The sequence below is a fragment of the Hyla sarda genome, chromosome 3 (assembly GCF_029499605.1).
Source record: "Hyla sarda isolate aHylSar1 chromosome 3, aHylSar1.hap1, whole genome shotgun sequence".
Lineage (NCBI taxonomy): Eukaryota > Metazoa > Chordata > Amphibia > Anura > Hylidae > Hyla > Hyla sarda.
The window spans coordinates 274,356,131-274,379,285 of record NC_079191.1 but is presented as its reverse complement, the minus strand read 5'-3'; the positions used below and the strand labels follow the sequence as shown (position 1 = coordinate 274,379,285).

The following is a 23,155-nucleotide window of genomic DNA, read 5'->3' as shown; positions in this document are numbered from 1 at the left end:
TGTCGTATATATACACCTATTCATATTTCGCACAGAGAGTTGTGATTGGACAGATGGTTCCAGCCAATGTCAACTCTCTGTGGGAAATATTAATAGGTGTATATACATCAGTGCAGGGGACCACAGAAGAGCGGCCGGCCGCATCTATTATACATTATACAGGACGATCACAGCAGGTGTCAGGAGTGACATCCACTGTGATCTTTCCTTAGCTGCAGGTACTACAGCTCCCAACATGGAGCAGAGTGTGCTCCATGTTGGGAGTAGTAGTACTTGCAGTTAAGGACAGATCACAGCGAGTATCACTCCTGACACCCACTGCGATCGTCCTATCAGAGATGCGGAGTGGCTTTCTATAGTGCGGCCAGTGATATGAATAGAACATCACTCATCCATATTTCCCTCTGAGAGCTGTGATTGGCTTCAACCATCCGGCCAATCCCCACTCTGGGCGGAAAATATGAATGAGTGGTGTTCTATTCACATCACTGGCCGTCCTAAAGAACAGAGCAGAGATGCAGGCCCTGTATAGAGCCGCTCAACATCTCTGCTATATTATGGACGATCGCATCGGGTGTCAGGATTGACACCCGGGGCAATATGTCTATTAGTACAGGTACTACTACTCCTATCATGGAACAGTCTGTACCATGCTGGCAGTAGTAGTACCACCTAAAAAATGTAAAAAATTGAGAGAAAAAAAGTGAAACACACTTTCACACAAAAATGTATTAAAAGTTCATTATAAAAATAGAAATTTCCTTAAATTTGTTCCCATCTCTACTGCATCTTTTTTTTTTTTTTTGGAACCCAACACATTTTGAAAAAAAATGCCAAAGGGGCCAAAAATGCAATTTCAACTCAAAATGCAAAAAACACCAGAAAAACGTCAGATGCAGGAAATTGCACTGGCATGAAAAAAACGCAGGCTAAAAAACAAAGTGGAATCCTAGCCTAAGAGGAGTAAGAAGTTTGCCTTACTGACTCTGCATCCCTTGTTTGTTTGCAGGCTGTAACCATGGATACACAGAGGTTTGCATAGGAGCTGAATACACAATACTGTAAGACATGCTTACTCAAAACACTATTGCACTGATATTAAAGATTAATTGGGGCAATAACAATAATGCCAAAAACAGAAAAAGAATAATCTCAGTCTAACAATTTATGACAGTTTTGTGTCCCTCTGATTAAAGGAATTAACTTTCATTTAAGTATATCATTTTAAATAGATAAAAAAAAAAAAATTAAGAATCAAAATCTTACCAAAAAAAGCAAATGGCTTAGAATATCAAATTTATTTTAAAAAAAATATCTCAATTTACTTTGGTGGAAAGGGATTTTTTTTTCCATTTAAGTGCTAAGTTAGCAGGGCAAAATATAAATAGAAATGACAGTACTGCCCCCAAATACTTCAACAAGACAAAAAATACACTTTGCTGGCGTAGACTTACATTCACCCGTCACATTTCCATGTTAAATTTCCCACTGAAAAACGGGAAATTGTAAATACTGTGTACAAGATTTAGTAGCGTAAGTCAAAAGGAAAAAAAATGCTGCAATAGTTTAAGAATTAGAAAACAAAAGTGATTTTCTCACAGAATATTTACTATAAAAGATACGTAACAAAGTAGTAATACCTATAAAATGGCTATTACTAAAACAAAGCTGTCGTCAATAGGCCTCTAGTACTTTGAATGAGGAAAATGGCTTCACAAAGTGGTAGTCTAAATTCCCACAGTGAGGACACTGTTGAACGTTGCTGTATTCAGAAAAATATTGCATTCCAATGCGAACATCGATGACCGGCTTCCCACAATGCTTGCAGTTCAGCCGGGCCTAGAATGACAAAAAGAAAATTATTAGCTTACAGACAATATTAGAATAGATAAACATGGATTATAACAATTCAATCTGTTGCAATAGTGTGAGCAACTCCTACGATGCATCTAACAGGCCTAAAACTATGAACCACAGTATAGAGGACCATACACATTAGGTTACTGTTGGCCAAATGCTTGTTCGACTGACCACTAACCTCCTGACTTTTCCCTTACACATACAGGCTTGGCCTATGTGTTATAAATAAGGAGAGAGGAGGCGGCCACTACAAGACTCCTCCTCCTCAAAATTCAGCCACCCAATTCAATGGGGTCTGTGACATCTATAACCTCATTGGCTCTTTATAACAGAATATCTCTCCACAGTATTCCGAATAGGACTACTGATTTGATTGTTTCTAGGAACATATATATCTTCATTTAATGTACACAGAGGGATAATGCATACAATATACCATATTTTTTGCCGTATAAGACGCACTTTTTCTTCCCCAAAACTGGGGCAGGAAGTTGGTGCGTCTTATACGGCGAATACACGCCTATCGTGGCGGTCCCTGCGGCCATCAATGGCCGGGACCCATGGCTAATACAGGACATCACCGATCGCGGTGATGCCCTGTATTAACCCTTCAGACGCGGTGATCAAAGCTGACCGCCGCGTCTTAAGCAAAAGTGACACTAACCCGGCTGCTCAGTCGAGCGGTGAAATCGCGGCGTCCCGAACAGCTTACAGGACACCGGGAGGGACCTTACCTGCCTCCTCGGTGTCTGCTCCGAGCTGGGATCCCCTGCATGGCCGGCGCTCTCCTTCGACGTCATCATGTCGTCGCGCACGCCATCCCGTCATCCAATAGGTGCGGCGTGCGTAGCGACGTGATAACAGCGACGGAGAGCGTGGATCCCGGGGAAGAAGACATCCGGAGCATCGGGGACGCGGCAACAGCGATGGAGCGACATCCAGGGCAGTGGTGACGGATTCGGAGTGGCGGGGACACGTGAGTATTACCTCCTATACCAGTGGACTTCAACCTGCGGACCTCCAGATGTTGCAAAACTACAACTCCCAGCATGCCCGGACAGCCGTTGGCTGTCCGGGCATGCTGGGAGTTGTAGTTTTGCAACATCTGGAGGTCCGCAGGTTGAAGATCACTGGTGGGTTCAGAATCTTTTTTTTCTAGATTTTGCACCTTTAAAATTGGGTGCGTCTTATATGCCGATGCGTCCTATAGGGCGAAAAATACGGTATATCCACATACACATATAAAAATACTGTGTGGCGACATAGCCCAAGAAGGTAAGTTTGTAGTGTCCAAATACAATTTTTGACAAAAAAAAAATTAAAAATTAAAATAAATAACCCAAGAAGTAGTTGTTGGTTTTGTATAAAGTTTTATATGTATGTGTGTGAGCATAATGAAGATCTGTGTAAGTGATTACAATATTAGAGTGAAAGCATCATGGGAAACTGTACCACTGATCCTGTTGGGCCGCCTCTAGCCTGGATACAAGACGAGATACGGTTAAGCATAGAGGCATACAAACTGGACTTACACGCATGGAGCATGTTGCAGCTGGACCTGTACACTCCTAGGCTGCCAAAGCTGGCTCGCCATAAAACTCAGTTGGTGATACTGTAAATCTGTGTCAAAACAACCATCCTGCTTGTCTAAGCCCAAGATATACCCCCACCGCTCTTAAAGTCTGTCAGCTGGGTAAAGGTCTTTGAGTGCCCCATAGAGACACGTCTAGCAGTCCGCAATCTCTCATTCACATATCTGCCTGAGACTAAACTGCATGCAGAGTCCTGTGGACATTTGTATCTGGGTGCATTATGTTTTTTGTCAATGAGTGTTTAATCTCACTAGCAACCAGGGTGTGGGCATTTGCTTGTATGGCAAAATCAAATAATAGCTTTGTGCAAATATCCCTTTAGAATTCCACAGTCCTACGGAGTAAACCATTGAGGAATTCTATGCAGTTATCATAGTTTGTATAGACACCATAAATATTAGCTTTAAAAGGGATATTCCAGGATTTTTTTTCATTTGACTATGCTACAGGGGCTGTAAAGTTAGTGTAGTTCATAATATTATGTCTGTACCTGCATGTGACATGTCGTCTTACAATTCTTCTGTGATTATTGCATGCAAAATTACTCATGTATCCGGATTTCCCAGGTTGCAGTGCGTCGGGCCTGACATAACTATCCAGGTGATCAGAGGGAGCCTGTCCTGCTTCAATTTTGCAACAAATGTAGGCCCCCTGGTTAGAAAATACTGTGTTTCAATGGGTGGGGTGGCTGATGTGTGGGAGGAAGGAAAGTGATTTCAAACATGGAACTGTGGGATGTGTCGTTTAGAGAACAAAATCCAACAGGAAATGCCCAGTTCTGGTAGGCAAGCTCTAAAATCCCCTTATGGTGGATAACCCCTTTAAAAGGGTACTCCCCTGGAAAAAAAAATCTGGTGCCAAACAGATTTTTAAATGACCTCTAGTTAAAAATCTTAATCCTTCCAGTACTTATCAACTGCTGTATGCTTCAGAGTAAGTTCTTTTTTTTTTTTTTTTATTTCCTTTCTGTCTGACCACAGTGCTCTCTGCTGACACCACTGTCCATTTTAGGAATTGTCCAGAGCAGGATAGGTTTGCTATGGGGATTTTCTTCTGCTCTGGACAGTTCCTAAAATGGACAGAGGTGTCAGCAGAGCACTGTGGTCAGACAAAAAGGAAATTGAAAAAGAAAAGTGACTTCCTGTGGAACATAGAGCAGCTGATAAGTACTGGAAGGGTTAAGATTTTTAAATAGAAGTATTACAATTCTGTTTAACTTTCTGACAACAGTTGATTTAAAAAAAAAAAATGTTTTCCAGGTTTTTCCAGTGTTTTCCCCTTTAACCTTTTAACCCCTTAAGGACCAAGGACGTACCGGTACGTCCTGAGTCCTTTCCCTTTCTATAACGCGGGGCCACGACGTGAGAAACCAGTGATCAATGTAAAAGATCAGTGTGTGCAGTGTTATAGGTCCCTATGGGAGCTATAACACTGCAAAAAAAAGGGAATAAATATCATTTAACCCCTCCCCTATTAAAAGTTTGAATCACCCCCCTTTTCCCCATCAAAAAAAAACAAACAGTGTAAATAAAAATAAACATATATCGCTGCGTGCGAAAATGTCCGAATTATAAAAATATATTGTTAATTAAACCGAATGGTCAATGACGTACGCGCAAAAAAATTCCAAAGTCCAAAATAGTGTATTTTTGGTCACTTTTTAGATCATGAAAAAATGAATAAAAAGTGATCAACAAGTCCGATCAATACAAAAAGGGTACCGCTAAAAACTTCAGATCACGGCGCAAAAAATGAGCCCTCATACCAACCCATATACGGTAAAATAAAAAAGTTATAGGGGTCAGAAGATAATTTAAAAAGTGTAAATTTTCCTGCATGGTTATGCTTTTTTTCAGAAGTGCGACAAAATCAAACCGATATAAGTAGGGTATCATTTTAATCGTATGGTGCAATTTAGGTGCAAAATTGAAAGGGTTATGATTTTTTAAAGGTAAGGAGCAAAAAACGAAAGTGCAAAAACGGAAAAACCCCTGGTCCTTAAGGGGTTAAGGACACCGGGCGTATGCCATCGCCCCTGGGAATTCATTCAGCAGGCATCCCGGCACATCGCCGAGGGACCCCCCCCCCATGTCGGCGATCGCAGAAAATCGCATGTCAATTCAGCTATTCCGGGCTGATCGGGTCTCTGGTGACCCGATCACCTGGAAAATAGGGATGATCGGAGCTGTCAGGGACAGCCCTAATCATCCTGAGGGATAGGAGCGATCTCCTCCTATCCCCTGCCATTGGTCAGAACTGATTCTGACCAATGGCAGGGCAGGACAGTGGGTTGCAACCCCCATATCTGCCCACCCCTGGATGTCGAGGGGATCGTGGGAAGAAGATGGAGGCCGGTACCTGGAGTAGAAGATGCCTGGGGACCACGGATCATCGCTGGAGACAGCTGGATCCTGGCTCAGGTAGGGAAAGCAACCTGGGGTGGGGGAATGAAAGTGAAAGTAAAGTGATCTTTACTGTGGCAACCACTAGGAAGGCTAAACTGCAACTCCCAGCATGCCCAGACAGCCAGACAGTGGTGCCCAAACGGTAGCCCTCCAGATGTTGCCAAACTACAATTCTCAGCATGCCTACTGCCCAGGCATGCTGGGAGTTGTAGTTCTGTAACATCTGTACCTTCAGATTTTGCAATTTTCATGACATTTTAGAAAATTGCTGCTCTACTTTGAAGCCCTCTAATTTTTTCAAAAATCAAAAATATGTCCATTATATGATGCCAACATAAAGTGGACATATTGTGTTTGTGAAGAAAAATTAAATTTATTTGGAATATCTATTTTCCTTACAAGTAGAGAGCTTCAAAGTTAGAAAAATGCAAAATTTTCTAAATTTTCATGAAATTTTGGATTTTTCAGCAAAAAAGGATGCAAGTAACGCCGAAAATTTAGCACCAAAATAAAGTAGAATATGTCACGAAAAAGACAATCTCAGAATCAGAATATTTGGTAAAAGCGTCTGAGTTATTAATTCGTAAAGCGACGGTGGTCAGAATTGTGCAAAAAGGGCTGCGTCCTTAAGGGGTTAAGCCTGTTTCTCATTTGTTTTGTCAGGCTCCCTCAAAATATGTTAATAAATTAAGAATGTCCTGAACATGTTACTTTATATTGTCCACTGATGGAGGTCAAAGCAGCACGTCGTCTTCTAAACCTTATCACATCCACATTTCACATTCTAAAATTAGAATCGCTAATAGGAAAATGGCCCATAAAATTAATAATGGAGTATTTTGCACCAGTAATTGGCAAGAACGGCTCTGAATTGTCTGGTTGACATTATTTTCCCACCTGATCATTTTCCCCACAGACTAAAAAAAAGGTAGTGTTCACACAATTTTTATGCAAAAAAACTAAGGCGATCAATCTGCATCGGAAATCCCTTCAGATCTTCAATAAAGTTTTCAAAATATCCTTAATTTCAATGAAGAAAAATAAAGAATAGCGATGTAGATACCAAAATTATCATCCCCAAAATCCATTCTGAGTGTACAGTCACGCTAAAAACAATGGGAAGTGGATGATGCTGATCTAATGCAGAATATGTAGTAATGCTGGATCCAAACCAGCACGGAATTTAATCATGTGAATATGGTGTAAAAGTACATTTACAGCTTGACAACACATACTTTTTTTTTTTTGGGAGTAAAAAGATAAAATGTTTAAATTTTTTGCACAAATTGGAAAAAAAAATATAGATGCAACTTTGTCAGAAAAAAATTGTGAACCACGTTGCAATGCCATATTCACTTGCACAGGTTTTCAGAATATGGGTTTTGCACAATGTTACAGAGTAGGTCATAGGAATTTATGCAACAAGTCTTTTCATGTGTCATTTTTGTGAATGTACAATATATATATAACACACCTGTATATATCACATCATTACCAAACAAAAATGAAATTATTATTATTATTATTATTTTTTTTTTTACAAACCTGACAACATGGAGATGCTGCCAAAATATCATAAGTATACATTGTTCCCAGTTGATGCCAGCTTCCATCCCACCGAGACTTGCATTTAATGCAGATGATTTTATGAACACCTTCTAAGCAGTCCACACAGACAGCATACAAGTGCATAAGTCTTCCTGTGATGAAAAACACAGCAGTTTTTAGAAGATAAAGCACAACTTAGAGACAAGGAAAATCAGATCATATAACCAACACATGTATGTTTTGTGGCTCCACCTTGTGGACACCATGTGTAATACAACAAATTACTACTACTAGCTATGGAAACACTACAAAATAGCCAACCTGATAGAAAATAATTTAGGATGGACACTTGCTTACTCCTTCTTTTGAAGTATCTATATTATACTATATACTAGCACAAATCTCCATAGATGCTGCTTGCTATTTACAGTACAGCAGTGGTAAAGCAATACTAGAAAATCTCTTATGTACGCTCAGTATCCGCACATGGGTGAATTTATAAAACAGGACAAGATGGGGACAATGAATAATTTTATGGATTACCAGAATGCATCTGTGTCATGCACGAGGGTACGGAGAGCTAGATGGTCTGGAATCATGAAACAGGAGAACATATTGCTTAGGTCAATATACATTTGTGCCCATGTTAACAAGTAACCATAGCAATTGCTGTGCCCCCTCTCTTGTTAGGCAGCATTTACTTTTCATTGGCCGATATCTGGCCAATTGAAAGCATTTCAGGAGTCACACCAGGGTCTAGTAGGAGGGCCTTCCCCGATCCTGGTGGTACGACAACTGAGCTCCCGCAATACCTCGCAAGGAAGACCTCTACCAAGATATTCCTGCCCCACCTTAATGGGCGACGTTGTCGCCCATTAAAGTGGTAATATGGAAACCTAAACCTTGAGAAAGACATTTTCCTAAGGCAGTATTCACACTGTATATTGTTTTGACTGTGAACTGATTGAGAGACATACAAAGTTTGCAAATCAAAACAGAAATAAAATTTTAAAACTGCACAGTGTGAACACGGCCTTACTTTCTGCTAGCTTTGTTCTATCAGCCTTGCTCACCACCTCTCCTCTAACATGCCAAGAACATTTGTAAGACCACATTTATACCCAAGGGCAATAAAAGTTACGTATCAATTTACCAGTCCACAATGAAGCTGATCATACCGTATCTCACTGACTTCTGCCCTGGTTATATACATCATTCAATTTACATGCAAGGCGGTAAAGAAAGACTGCACAGAAGCTTTATCAACATGGAAAGAGCTAAATGTAGTATACAGAGCAGCCAATGCTGAAAGGTGACTGCAATCTGTCACGCCAAGTGTTAATGACAAGTTTACTTAAACCTCTAGAGGAGAAAGGATGAAAATGTATACCCTATGCCCTCTCTCAGTGTATAAAGCTTCATACCTGATTGGTCCAGGCTGCTACCAGCATCAGGGACCCATGGCTAATGGCGGACATCACCGGTAAGCGTGATGGCTGCCATTAACCCGTTAGATGCCACAATCAAAAAAATTCATTGTGGCAGCTTAAATGCAGAAAATGTACTCGCCGGTAGCTTAGTGGAGCTCATCGGAAGGGTCCCTACCTGCCATAGTCCCATCTGATCAGAGCTCTCTCTCAGAGGTAGCCTCAATAACCTGTAGTAATGGAGTGCCGACAACACTAATCCATGTTGTGCTATAGCACAGCATTTTTCAGTGTTTGCAATAGAAAACAGCACGCTTAATGGCATAAAAGGTAAAAGATACCAAAGTCCAGAATTGCTGATTTTTGTTCACTTCAGATACTAAAAAAACCAAAAAAACATTAACAACAAGCGATTAAAATCAAAAATGAAAAATCCCTGTGTCCTTGAGGGGTTAATATTACACACTTAACAGATGTCCTTTATTAATATTTTGAGCTGAAGCATACGTTTTCTAACTTGTGCGGCTTGGTCTCTTTGAACATTCCATTTTCACCTGGGATTCTGCCATTTAGTAATTTATGTCTACAAAAGGCTTAAGAAGATTTCAAAGCTTTACCCTATAGCTCTATAATCAGCTGTACAGTCATTTCATGGTTACTTACCACTAAACTGGGTAACCGCTGTCCCTTACAAAGATCATTTACTCCTTATGCCGCCATGTGACAGAAACCATTATGCGATCTTATGTATTGCTCAGAGATTAGACTGTCCAGTCTGCAGCTGCAAACCATCTAGATCCAATCCATCTCACATCTGAGGCCAGTAATAACCATATGAAATATTAAGCATCGTGGCTTCAACAGTAAAGAAAAAAAGCATTCTTACCCTAGAATGTTGAGAACTGAAAGAAGGTTTCTTCTTTCACGTCTGTCATTCCAGTGGCGATAAAGTTATATTTGGAAGCTTGAATTTTGAATGTTTACATTTTGGGGCATTACTGTTCAGTACAAACATTGTTCCATTTAACACTATTTAGATTGTTCTTACCTGAACTTTTTAATCTATTTGTTCAGTGTTTAAAAGGGTTAAGCAATAGAGATTAGAGGTCTCTCCAAAAATCTATGTGCACAGTGCAGTACAAGATATCCACCAGAGGTACACGAGTGGACATCTGCACTGCAGATCTGTAAAATAAAAGATAAATCTGAAAGATCTTCAGCACTCTCTCTGCAGTGGTAAAATATTCATGTATCAGGGCTCCTCACATGGGCACTACTACTACTACTGCTGCTGCTACTGCTACTGCTACTGCTACTACTACTCTTTAGTCACGACATTACTAGATAAAAATTAAGAAAGCAATTCCAGTAGACCATTGATTACCTGATTTTACACAAGTGTGTTTGTGTTGTGTTTTCGATGTGTGCTCGGAGGAACTTATTGTATAATAATTCATTGTATAATAGTATGCAGTAACAAACCAGCATGTGGTAGGCCAACATGCATGAACTCTGCTGGTGGCTGCTGGTAGATGATATACTATGACTGGAGTAGGGCTCCAGGATATCCTGGTAACTCGTGCGCCTTTGGTCTCAAATATCAGGTTGGTGGGGGTCTATCTCCTGACATCACGGTGAGCACCGCATTCCTTCATTGTTTATCAGACACAGCACCATACATTTCATAGTAGCTATGCCTGTACTGCAGTTTTTCTAACTGACTTGAATGGGACTAAGCTACAGAGAGCTGACGCACCAAACAGCGCCACAAAATGTACCAAGATGTGTCTGGTCAACAATAAAGGAAACGGGGTACATAATGAAGTGTCAAAAACTCTTCAATCAGCTGGTTGGATGGACACTGACCATAGGATATTGATGACCTATCCTGTGGAAAATCCCAGAAAACTCTTTAAATCTACTTGTGGTAATCAAAAAGTGTACTGTGTGAATTCGGCATTACAAGAACAATAGCCACAGTTTAACTCACAGCTGTGCCCAGCTAATTCAGTCTATTACACAAGTATACTGCGCTCGGCTGTTTATGTTTATTTACATATTTTTTATGTATGGCATCTGTCATAGGTATATGTCGACGTACAATGCATTTAGCTTTTTGTCACATTTCATTAGGTTGATAAATCTTTAATTTATTCTTTTTTAGCACAAGCCAAGACAAACAACATAACAATATGTATTAAAAAAATGTGAAGGAGTCTAAAGACTTTCCAGATGCATTATATATGGGGACTTCCCGAATGTGTACATCAGACGATCACGGCTTAGCAATGTGAAAGGAACTAAGTATATGTTCAAGTAAGTGCTATGTCTTTTTGCCATGTTGTTGGATGGGAACAAAATGCAAGCGCATATAATAATACAGACATGCTGTACTATATTCTGCCCATTCCATTATGTTTTTGTTTATTTATTTATGTATTTATTTTTTAAATGCATAAATAAAAAATTAAGGATTGCATGTGATTTCAGAACAGGCAAGCAGCCCAGTTCACTATATAACATTTCAAGCAGAATTCTTTACCTGGTTAAGTAAGAACACTATTACCTCATACAATCATAATATTCTACATACCATAATAATATAACACATGTAGAGGACATGGGACCAACAATTCTAAAATGTTATTTTGCTATAAAACATCTGATAACTTTGTAGAAACAGTTTACCTTGAAGATGGCAAGGTACATCATAGTCAATCTCATCATGCCTTGAGGGGCTGAGAAATAACGTTCCATCCACTAGTGGGAACTGCTCAAATACAGGGAGAACCCGATGGCATAATGCACAGTTGACTACATTTCTGTGACTAGCACTGAGGGCTGATAGGATAAATTTCCGTAGGTCCTCACCCTGTCCAACCTGTGCGTCATCTTCCATACGTACATGAAAAGTGTTCAGTTTATGCCTTGGTATATGAGCTAATAATTCTGAAAGGTCAAGTCTCCGGAGAAATTGCACTGGTGCATCTAAGCGCCCTGACCTATGCGCCTGTAATCCAGAAATACTGTAGTCAAAGTGAGTGTTCCTGAGCACTCCACCAGAGGCAATACTTTTCTTGTGAGGTTCCAAATGAATAGCGTTCTTTAAAAATTCACCTAGGTATCTAGAACTGCGGGGAACATTAAAGTGGGAAGGGGAGAGGATAGGATAGCCAGCAGGTGGGGACTGACCCGGAGAAATACATGGAGAGCGTAGCCCATGTGAACCGACACTGCCCTTTTCTTGGGAGTTCTGTCTGTCCACAGAATGTCTACGTGGAGGATCAAAGCTTATCCCCTTTTGTGGTTTTGTAGACCCACGACATTTCTTTACTTCGTCTGAGGACTCAGACATAGATCTACCTGTGGTCTTCTCTGGAACAGATTTTTTCTTTTTTTCATCCTGCATTCGTTTTACCTGATACCAGTCAGTATCTTTCTTCAAGTGGCCCTGACCACAGCGACAAGAGCAAAACCGAAAAGCCAAGTCATACCCCTTTTTAGTCCACATGTTCTGGCGGCACTGTTTCTCGTTCCAACTGCGTGCTCTGCCGATGCAATTGAACTGCACAAGAATACTGCTTTCCCATTCATAAAAGCACTGGAGATGCATCCATGTGCTGAAAGGGCAGTGCTCATTATTACAAATGACTTTCTGGTAGTCATCTTTTTCCAGGTCCACAGGTCTACCTAGACTACAAATAAGCGGAGTGGCACAAGCAGCTTCTGTGAAAGGAGAAATAAAAAGGAAAAAAGTCAAAGGATTCATTATAAAAAGGTACATAACACATTAATCTCTATTCTATAATTTCATACAGCATTCATATTAAGTTGCATTGGAATAGAACTTCCAGATTGCAAATGTCTTTGACATTTTTTAGGACTTCGATAAGAAGTGTGCCTTCAGCTATACATAAGTCACATGCTGAAATACTAGTACAATGTAATAGAAGAAAAGTGGATGCACTCACTCAGATAATCTTGCCAGACGAAATCTTTATTCGAAATCCATAAAAGTCAGGTACAGCGGGCAGACGCAGAGGAGCAGCCTCGCAGCGACAGACTGTTTCCTGCGCCTTAAAGGCACTTCCTCGGGCTGCTGTAGCAGCCCGAGGAAGTGCGTTTAAAGCGCAGGAAACAGTCTGTCGCTGCGAGGCTGCTCCTCTGCGTCTGCCCGCTGTACCTGACTTTTCTCATGGCGCTAATGGGAAGTATAATACGAATGCACAAATATCCCTGTATGAAAAAGTTTAACAGCACACGTAGCACATCTATATGTTCTTCCTTTTTTCCTTCTACAGTATACTTACTTTATTGCACACTTTTGGAACAGATTTTGGAGTTGTACACATTCCAACCCCCCATTTTCTAGCTAAGGCTGGGTTCACACCACGTTTTTGCAATACAGTTCTCGTATACGTTTTCAATTTGAAAACCGCACAGAACCGTATTGAAAACCGTATGCATTGACTCTCCATTGAAAACTGTATGCCAAACGATGCATCCGGTTGTGTCCGTTTTGCACCCTGTACGGTTTTGACAGTTTTTTTCCCCGTACCCAAAACTGTAGCCTACCACGGTTTTTGGTCCGGGGGGAAAACCGTATAGAAACGTATAAAAAAAAATGTTTTAACATGGGAGTCAATGGGAACCGTACAGAACCATATGTGCATACGGTTCCATACGGTTTTCACCATACGGTTTTTGACTTTGCACATTTTTTTTTTTATTGGAATTTAAATCAAACAAGTAAAGCTTTATTTATAATTGAGTGAAAAGTTAAAAAAGTTCTCTTAAAAAACAGATGCAACTAGACATCCTTTTTCAACCGTATATGGATTTAAATTTGTACACACGTTTTGATACAGTTTAGTCAGGTTTTGAGAAATCCGGTTTTTTTTTTTTAATCATAAACCTGATACGGGAACTGTATTGCAAAAACGTGGTGTGAACCCAGCCTAAGCCATGCCCACTTGTCGAGACACAAAATTGTCTAAAAATGGTGCAACTCATGAAAGGATTTTTTTTCCCGAATTCTGCCACATGTGCAATAGAGAATCTTCCCCACAGTCTGAAACTTTAATGCCAGTCGCTGGAGTGCATTGGTGTCTGTATTTGTGGAGCCCAGAAAGGAGCTTCATTGCACATTGAAAACTCATTCAGGATAGGATTTTTTATTTATTTATTATTGGAGACAAGTCATATACATTTATGGTTAAATAGACTTCAAATGTAAAGCAGATACTCCTCCTGAACTTTGTCTCTGATCAATATATACATGCAGCCTGGCACCTCTGGGTGCCCAATTTGTATTACCATTTAGCATTCCTATTTACTGTGTAGTAACTGACTAATACAAAATACATAAAGAGAACTGGGTATACACACTGATTCATTTTACTAATGTCACTGAATGATCCCCGAGTAAATCCACCCATAGTCTACCAAATGGGACAACCTGCTCTTACTGCAGTGTTTTTATTTTTTTTGCATCTATACATTAAATTCACATATTTACCTTCCTATAACTGAGTATTTTATCAGTATGGAGAAGTCATTTTAAAAGTCAGGCACACTGCGTTTTCACTCTATGGGTGAAGGATCTGGCTGGGGGAGGGGAAAACCGTGCGCTCCCGTACCCCAGCCAGACAGACGCCCTAATCCATTGACTTTAATGAGCCGACCGGAGTCACCGTTTTACTCCGGTCGGCTCATTGTTGACCCATATCCGGTTTTCTGACCGGACCTCAACACGTAGTATACAAGGGCACCCGTAGAGTGAAAACGTGGTGTGCATGCATCCTTATACAAATGTGCATTACAAGTCCGTTTCTAGGTATGTATTATATCACTATGTAAGTACAGTTGGGTTAATGACACCTAACCTGCAGAACAAAAACTGTATATACATACCTGAACATAACATATTCTTAAAGGTAATTTTCCCATGCAATGATTCGCTGTGAATTTTTCACAATGGACTACAGCACTCACTAGCCAGGACACCCACTGGCATACTGCACGACCCAGCCCTTTGAGAGTGCAGACTTGAATGCTGCCACTGCGGCCTCGGTAACAGTGAGTAACTTCACTGCCTCTGAGCAGTAATTAGCCATTGTGCTACAGTAATTACTGTATTTAATTGGCACTGTATTACTGGTAATTGTGTTTTTAGAGCTCACTGTTTGCCTCACCCATAAGCAGTGCTGCCAGCATTGATTTTTGTTCATTGTACCAGTTCTGCTGGATTTGTACAGTCTGCATGATATAGTAATAATTTGTATTATATTTATGCCTTGTGTATATTTTAATATCTGCCTGGTTTCCCCTGAGGAACCCACCGAGTTGGCGGAAATGTGTTGGGTACAACCAGTGCAAGGCTGTGTATATGGTTTTTGAGGCAGGGGTCACCCTTCTAAGGGCGAGTGCCCCGACGGTTCCCTGTGGGAGCAGGGATAGACCATATTACATCTCCCTGACAGGGATTTCCAGGCAGATTTTTCATCACAAAGCCCTCTGCCCGCTCCTCTGCAATTCCCCCTAATTACATCCCAGATTAGACTTGTATCTGTTTACACCTGTTCAAGTCATACAAGCATATGAGCAGGGTCATAGTATTCCCAGACCCTGTGGGGGGAGATTTATCAAAATCTGTCCATAGGAAAAGTTGCCCAGTTGCCCATAGCAACCAATCAGACTGCTTCTTTCATTTTACAGAAGCCTTGTTAAAAATGAAAGAAGGAATCTGAATGGTTGCTATGGGCAACTTTTCCTTTGGACAGGTTTTGATAAATCTCCCATTGTGTTTTTTGATGCATTATCTTGTGTTGTGGGGTTTTCTCCATAATTAAAGAGTCTGATTAAAGGTTAATTTTTAAAGTGTGTACCCCCTCCCCCCCCCCCCCCCCTGTGAATTCCCAACCAAATAAAGCAGAATTTTCTATATGGAAATGAACCTGCAGTTCGGATTTTAAAAACCATGTCATGTCAATTTGTGTCTCGATTTTCCCCGCTAACAATGAACAGATATCATTTTGCATAAGAATTTTAAAGCAGATACTACATGCAACACATACAGATTCACTCAAAGTATTTGCAGCAAAAGAAAAAAAATGCTGGGTGTGAACTTACCCTTATTGTTCACATTATATCACCTTTTCTTATTTGTATTATTCTCATATACAGTCTCAGTATAAAAAAAATTACACTATATTCCGTCAACGCTACGTTTACTAACAAAGCACTCAGGAGAATGTGGCCCATATTCATCCTCCTGGTTGTTTCCATAGTAACCAATAGAAGAGGATGGATAGCATCTAAAACACATGCACACACACCAAAAAAAAAAAAAAAATATATATATATATATATATATATATATATATATATATATATATATATATATTTATATGCTGATGGTCCGAAACACATTCAGATTAGATAAGAGGGTCAGGGGTCTTCTGTAATGCTTGCTGTTATGCATCTACTTATAGCTTTATGGAGTTCACAGTGTATAATACTTTATAATAATAAAAATTCCCATAAAATAATCCCATAAGCTTTGAATGGCGCTGTAATGTATGCTCGCCTTCTGCTTCATGTAGTGGAGTGCACAGTGATGATACACCGATCACCTATACTGTCAAACTCTTTTAGGCCATTCATATATTGCTTTTATTCAATCCACCATTAGGTTTGATAAAGGCAGGTCTATACTGTCCAAATGTTGCACTGGAAAATAGGGGATTGATCCGGCGGCACTTGGGCTGCTCGGAAATGTACCATCTCCATAGACGGCAAATACAGCTTCAATGTTTCTGTGGATGCCGGAATCTGGATTTATGTGGCAGAAAAATTAGCCTTGGAAATTCTGCCATGTGCACAATGCAGCAGAATCCCATTGAAATCAATATGACTCCGCTGCAGCAGAATTTGAGCTGAATATTCATGCAGAATTCCGCTCAGAAATTTTGTTGTGTAAACATGGCCTTACTGTGATACTTTATGATGTTACCTTATATGTTAAGGGGGTACTATGGCCCTAAGACATCTTATCCCCTATCCAAAGGACTCCCGCAATCTTTCATGCAGCACCCAGTTATCATCAGCCTCCTGAGCGAACATCGCTCCGGGTCTGTGAATCACGATCACAGGGCCGGAGTATCGTGACATCACGGCTCCACCCCCTCAATGCAAGCCTATGGGAGGGGGCGTGGTGGCACGCGCCCTCCCATAGACTTGCATTGAGGGGGCGAAGCGTGACGTCAATATAAAAGCAATATATGCAAATGATTCTATTATAGCTTTTCTCTATGTTGGTTTTACTGCTGTTTTTGGCTAAAAATACTAAACAAAATGAGGAACAAATATTGATTCACATAATACATGTGAACTCAGCCTTAAAGGGGTACTCCGCGCCTAGCATCTTATCCCTTATCCAAAGGATGGGTGATAAGATGTCAGATTGCCGGGGTCCCGCTACTGGGGGCCCCCAGGATCTCCGCTGCGGCACCCTGCTATCATTACTGGACAGAGCACGCTCGCTCTGTGCGTAATGACCGGCGATACAGCGGCAGGAGAATCACCCCTCAATACAAGTCTATGGGAGGGGGGCGTGGCGGACATCACGCCCCCTCCCATAGACTTTCACTAAGGGGGCGGGCCGTGACGTCACGATGCTACGGCCACTGTATCGCCGGTCATTAAGCACAGAGCGAGCGTGCTCTGTGCAGCAATGACAGTGGGGTGCTGCAGCGGAGATCCCGGGGGTCCCCAGCAGCAGGACCCCGGCGATCTGACATCTTATCCCCTATCCTTTGGATAGGGGATAAGATGTCTAGGGGTGGAGTACCCCTTTAAGGAACTTTATGGTCTTGAAACTGTTGGTAGCCATATACTGTAGGTTCATCAATTTAAACCATACGGTTTATTATTAAATGTCCATCAGCAGGGATGATATTAGGCATTATTAAATAAATAAATCTAATAAAAAATTGTAGCAGTTATCATTTAGTAAGCTTAATAGCAAATCTACAGGAATGTGTTTGTCCGAAACTATTAAGATAAGAGTTATCCTGCCCCTACATATAGGATTTCTTCTCTCAGATTTTGGAGGCTTTAAATTTGGCCCCGGTAGAATCTTGAGCAGGGCTGGCCTTAGATGGTACTGCAAAAGGTGCACTCTATGCCTAAACAATACAAGGATACAGTGTACAAATAACCATACTTTATGGTGCCAATATAGCACTGCTTAAAAAGGTAATTACTTCAAAAACCACAGAATCTAACTATCCTGTGCAGTTGCCTTTTCACAGGACTGGCGGTAAGCTTCTGATGTCCCGCCATCAAGACCAGTACCGCCCCCTTTATTAGTAATAAGTGATGCACCCTGTGCCTGCCAAGAGCCCAGCTCTCATTTGGGGTACCATCAGCAGGCTGATATTACAAGGGTAACCATTGTTATTTGCTAACTGGATGAATGTGTTGTCTCTACAAATTGTCCAAAAAACATCAAGAAGTGACAACAACCTAATTTATTTAATAAAATGACCCAGTGTAAATGATAAAGTCAAGTAGCACATGATCCATGACCTATGTAGTTATTCTTTCAAATCAATGTTTTTTCCGTACAGAGTTAACATTCAGTTATCTATCTAGTAGAACTGCCAGAATGTTCATAATTGAGCTATTCTGATCTGGCATTACATCTGCCTGCGTCAGGCATATCTAGGAGTCGTCAGAAAGCCAGTCCGTTAAGCTGGCTTATGGGTGATACAATCATTATCACTGCTGCTGACGCTTAGGCTATGTTCACATGGTGGAATGTTTGCACAATAACATTTCCATATGGACATTCCACAGACAGCGGAGTGCAGACAGGTGCTAGGACCGCTCAGAAATGTGCCATTTCATAGACATCAATGCATTTCCGAGTGGAATCCACAAAAACAGGTTCAATGTTTTTTTGGATGCCGGAATCAGGATTTAAGCTGCAGATGTTGCTGTTGCAGAAATGCTGCAGTCTCGACAAAGCAGCAGAATCCCATTGAAATAAATGAGACTCTGCCTCTGCGGAATGTTCGTGCGGAAGATTCATGGGAAATTCCACACAGACATTCTGCCATGTGAACATAGCCTTAGGGTCTATTTGCATGCGGAATTCCGCACAGATTCCGCCTGAAATTAAAAACTATGGGATTCCGCACTCTCATTCACACATGCGTATTCAGCACCAATTCTGCACAAAATCCGCACAGGCCAGAAACCACTTAAATGAATTCAGAAGCGGAATTGGTGCGGACGTGCGGAATAGTGCAGCGTGAATAGACCCTTAGTGTTCAAGTAGGGCCGGCATAAGCATAAGAGTCAAAAAGGCCTGGTTGTTGGGAAAGCTAGCTGTAACAGGGAAGCACAAAGAGTACTTGCCAATCTAGAAGTTTCCATACAGGTTTTTTGCTAGCGTTTTTTGGAAAACTGCCACTGCAGTTTTTGAGCCAAAGCCAGAAGTGTATTCAAAAAGAAATATAAAAGGAAGGACAGATACTTCTTGGTGGATCCATTTCTGACTGTGGCTTAAGAACTGCAGTAGCAGCTTTAAAAAAAAAAAAAACGCCTGAAAAAAACCTGTGTGGAAACAGAGTGAAAGTAACAATTACTGGCTTTAAATTTAGAAAAAGAAAAAATCTTTAGCAATGTTCAGATATTCTAGAAATATACTGTAATGTATACGAAATATAACCTATACATAATCGCTTACAAGATTAACATTTCCTAAAGTAGTCCCTCAAGTTACAATATTAATTGTTTCCAGGACAACCATTGTAGCTTAACCCCTTAAGGAATCAGCCCATTTGGACCGTAAGGACAATTTTATTTTTACGTTTTCGTTTTTTCCTCCTCCCCTTCAAATAATCATAACTCTTTTATATTTTCATCCACAGACTAGTATGAGGGCTTGTTTTTTTGCGCGACCAGTTGTCCGTTGTAATGACATCACTCACTTTACCATAAAATGTATGGCGCAACCAAAAAAATACTATTTGTGTGGGGAAATTAAAAAGAAAACCGCAATTTTGCAAATTTTGGAAGGTTTTGTTTTCACGCTGTACAATTTATGGTAAAAATGACGTGTTTTTTATTCTATGGGTCAATACGATTAAAATGATACCCATGATTATGCACTTTTCTATTACTGTTGCGCTTAAAAAAAAAATCGCAGACTTTTTAACCAAATTAGTACGTTTAAAATCCCCCTATTTTGAAGACCTATAACTTTTTCATTTTTCCGTATAAGCGGTGGTGTGAGGGCTCATTTTTTGCGCCGTGATCTGTACTTTTTATTAATACCATATTTGCTTATACAAAACGTATTAAATTTTTTATAAATTTTTTTGGGAATAAAATGTTATAAAAAAAATCAGCTATTTTGGCCTTTTTTTTTTTTTTTTTTTTTTTTTTTTACGTTTACGCCGTTCACCGTACGGCATCATTTACATTTTATTTTAATAGTTCAGATATTTACGCACGGGGCGATACCAAATTTCTTTTTTTTTTTTTTTTTTTACACTTTTTGGGGGTAAAATAGGGAAAATGGGACAATTTACGTTTTTATTGGGGGAGGGGGATTTTCAAATTTTTTTTTACTTTATTTTTTACTTTTTTTACTTTTATTTTTACACTTTAATAGTCCCCATAGGGGACTATTTAAAGCAATCACTCAATTGCTAATCCTGTTCAGTGCTATGTATAGGACATAGCACTGATCAGGGTTATCGGTGATCTTCTGCTCTGGTCTGCGGGAAGGCAGATCAGAGCAGAAGACTCCCAGAAGGCAGCGGAGCCAGGTGAGGGGACCTCCGTCTGCCGTGCAGGATGATCGGATTGCCGCGGCAGCGCTGCGGGCTATCCGATCATCCTGTTAAGTGACCGCGATGCTGCAGATGCCGTGATCGGTATTGATCAAGGCATCTGATGGGTTAATGGCGGACATCCGCGCGATCCACAGCCGGGACCTGCCGCGCATGATGCCAGCATCGCTCCGATGCCCGCGGTTATGCTCAGGAAATAAATGTACGTCCTGGTGCGTTAAGTACCACGTCACCAGGACGTACATTTACGCCCTGCGTCGTTAAGGGGTTAAAGGGGTATTCCAGGATTTTTTTTTATTTGGCTATGCTACAGGGGATGAAAAGTTAGGGTTATTCATAATATAATGTCTGTACCTGTGTGTGACTGTTTTTTCACAATTCTTATGTGATTTTCACCCCAATATTTATTTTTAACAGCATACAAAATGACTCTCAGATTTTTCCCCGGTTGCAATGCGGCCGAGACCTGACTCACTAGTCAGCTGATGACAGGGAGCCTGTCTGCTTCAATGGGTGGAGGGATTAATCTGCAACTAATGCAACAGCTGTAGGCACCCTGATTGAAAACCACAGGTCTTTGAATTGATGCAGCTCATTTATGTTTCAATGGGTGGGTGGTTGATGTGTGGGAGGGAGGAAAATGGAATTTTGGGATTTGTAGTCAAAAAAGAAAAGTCAAACAGGAAATACAAGTTCACAAAAAGCTAGCCACAATGTTATAGTAATCTCACAACATAGCCATTTAGCCCGAAAACAAGCGCAGATCCTTCCTAAGCATGCCCATTACTACCTGCCAGGTACGTACTAAAATCACCTTATGGTGGAGTACCCCTTTAAAGAGAAACTGACAGCTAGTCACACTAAACCCAATATACTGGGTTATAATGTAAGAGAAGAACTGTAAACAGAGGGTTTACTTACATATTTATAAGTATTTTCGGAGTTCTTCCCATTTACATGTCTGTAGCTCCCCTGCCTCCTCCATATTCACTGCCCGGCTCGCCCCTCTCATAAATATGCTAATTCATTAACTATCCAGCTGGTGGGGGTGAGCGCTCTGCTTTCTGAGCAGAGCACAGGCGCCGCTGCCTCCCTACATCTGGAAGGCAGCGGCAACTGTGCTCTGCTCGGTGTATCAGAAAAATAAAATGGAGCTGCCCTCAAATGGTGCCTAAAGTAGCATCTCATCCTGGCACAGTTAAAGAGCAGTAGAGGACATGTACAATACTAAACTGTAGAGAATTGTTAAGCCGGCCAGAGCACCCACCTTAGTAATAAATATGTGTTACCAGTGAAATGCCCACTCTTATTGATCAGATTTTACAGCCATTCCTATGTGCTGCACATCTGAACCATCTGTATCAGCATACGTATCAGCATACGTATCAGAATGGTTCCAGAAAAGACCTTCGTATGTTGAAAATAATGTAACTTGAGGGAGCAATGTAATAAATAAGATCTAGCGATAGCCTGGTTACTGGAATGAGTATCTCAATAAATAAGTCTCTTAAAAGGTTACTCCACTGGAAAACATTTTCAACTGGTGCCAGAAAGTTAAACAGATTTGCAAATTACTTCTATTAAAAAATCTCAATCCTTCCAGTACTTTATTTTCTGTCTGACTACAGTGCTCTCTGCTGACACCTCTGTCCACATCAAGACCTGTCCAGAGCAAAAGAGGTTTGCTATGGGGATTTGCTCCTGCTCTGGACATTTCCTGATGTGGACAGAGGTGTCACCAGAGAGCACTTGTGGACAGGCAGAAAGGAAATTCAAAAAGAGAAGAACTTTCTGTGTATTATACAGCAGCTGATAAGTACCCCTTTAAGAAAAAAAGAAGGGAAAATAAGATTCTGATATCTGTGTATGAGAGTTAAGCCTGGCACTTCAATACTGGAGCAATAGACTCTCATCTGACAACTCTCAGCAATGTGAACTGTGTCCATGAGGCTGCTCAGCTAGTGGTGCAGATCTGTGTGTAGGCAAGTCCATATGCAGCGGTGTAAAGAAGTAAAGCAATCGCACTCAGCAGCACTATTTATTCAAGCATATTCAGCGGGTACAGTCGTGCAGGGGCGCCTCCAAGGGACGGGTCCGTTTTGCGTGACAAGCAGGCTTTGTCTAGCCAACGCTCCTTTAGCGTTGGCTAAACGAAGTGTGCTCATCATGTGAAAAGGACCAATCCCTTGGAGGCGCCCCTGCACGACTGTACCCGCTGAATATGCTTGAATAAATAATGGAACTAGAAGATTACTACAGCAGCTCTCTGGCACCTTCATTTCTCTTTCAATATTAAGAAAACAACTTCTCTAACCAAAAAGGCAAAATTGGGATCCCCTACTTAAAACACTAGGGGGGAGATTTATTAAAACCTGTCCAGAGGAAAAGTTGCTGAGTTGCCCATAGCAACCAATCAGATCACTCCTTTAATTTTTGAAAAAAACTCTGAAAAATGA

The 23,155-nt window shown here is 40.8% G+C and overlaps 1 protein-coding gene across 6 annotated transcripts in view; it reads right to left on the bottom strand.

Moving 5' to 3' along the window:
- Positions 1-326: 326 nt before the first annotated feature.
- The window catches only part of HECA (hdc homolog, cell cycle regulator), a 44,951-nt gene continuing 22,122 nt past the window's right edge, over positions 327-23,155 (bottom strand). Inside the window, exons 3-6 of one of the 6 annotated variants that reach the window (XR_008891375.1) lie at positions 11,521-12,558; positions 7,403-7,557; positions 5,811-5,886; positions 1,728-1,839 (exon numbers count right to left, since the gene is read on the bottom strand). Coding sequence is in view for 5 of the 6 variants with exons in the window: in XM_056566687.1 (XP_056422662.1) it covers positions 1,675-1,839; positions 7,403-7,557; positions 11,521-12,558 (1,358 nt within the window). In the remaining variant the exon portion in view is untranslated. Of the gene's footprint in view, positions 1,840-5,810; positions 5,887-7,402; positions 7,558-9,918; positions 10,018-11,520; positions 12,559-23,155 lie in introns of those variants that run through there. The other 5 variants (XM_056566690.1, XM_056566687.1, XM_056566686.1 and 2 more) reach the window with 5 other exon arrangements.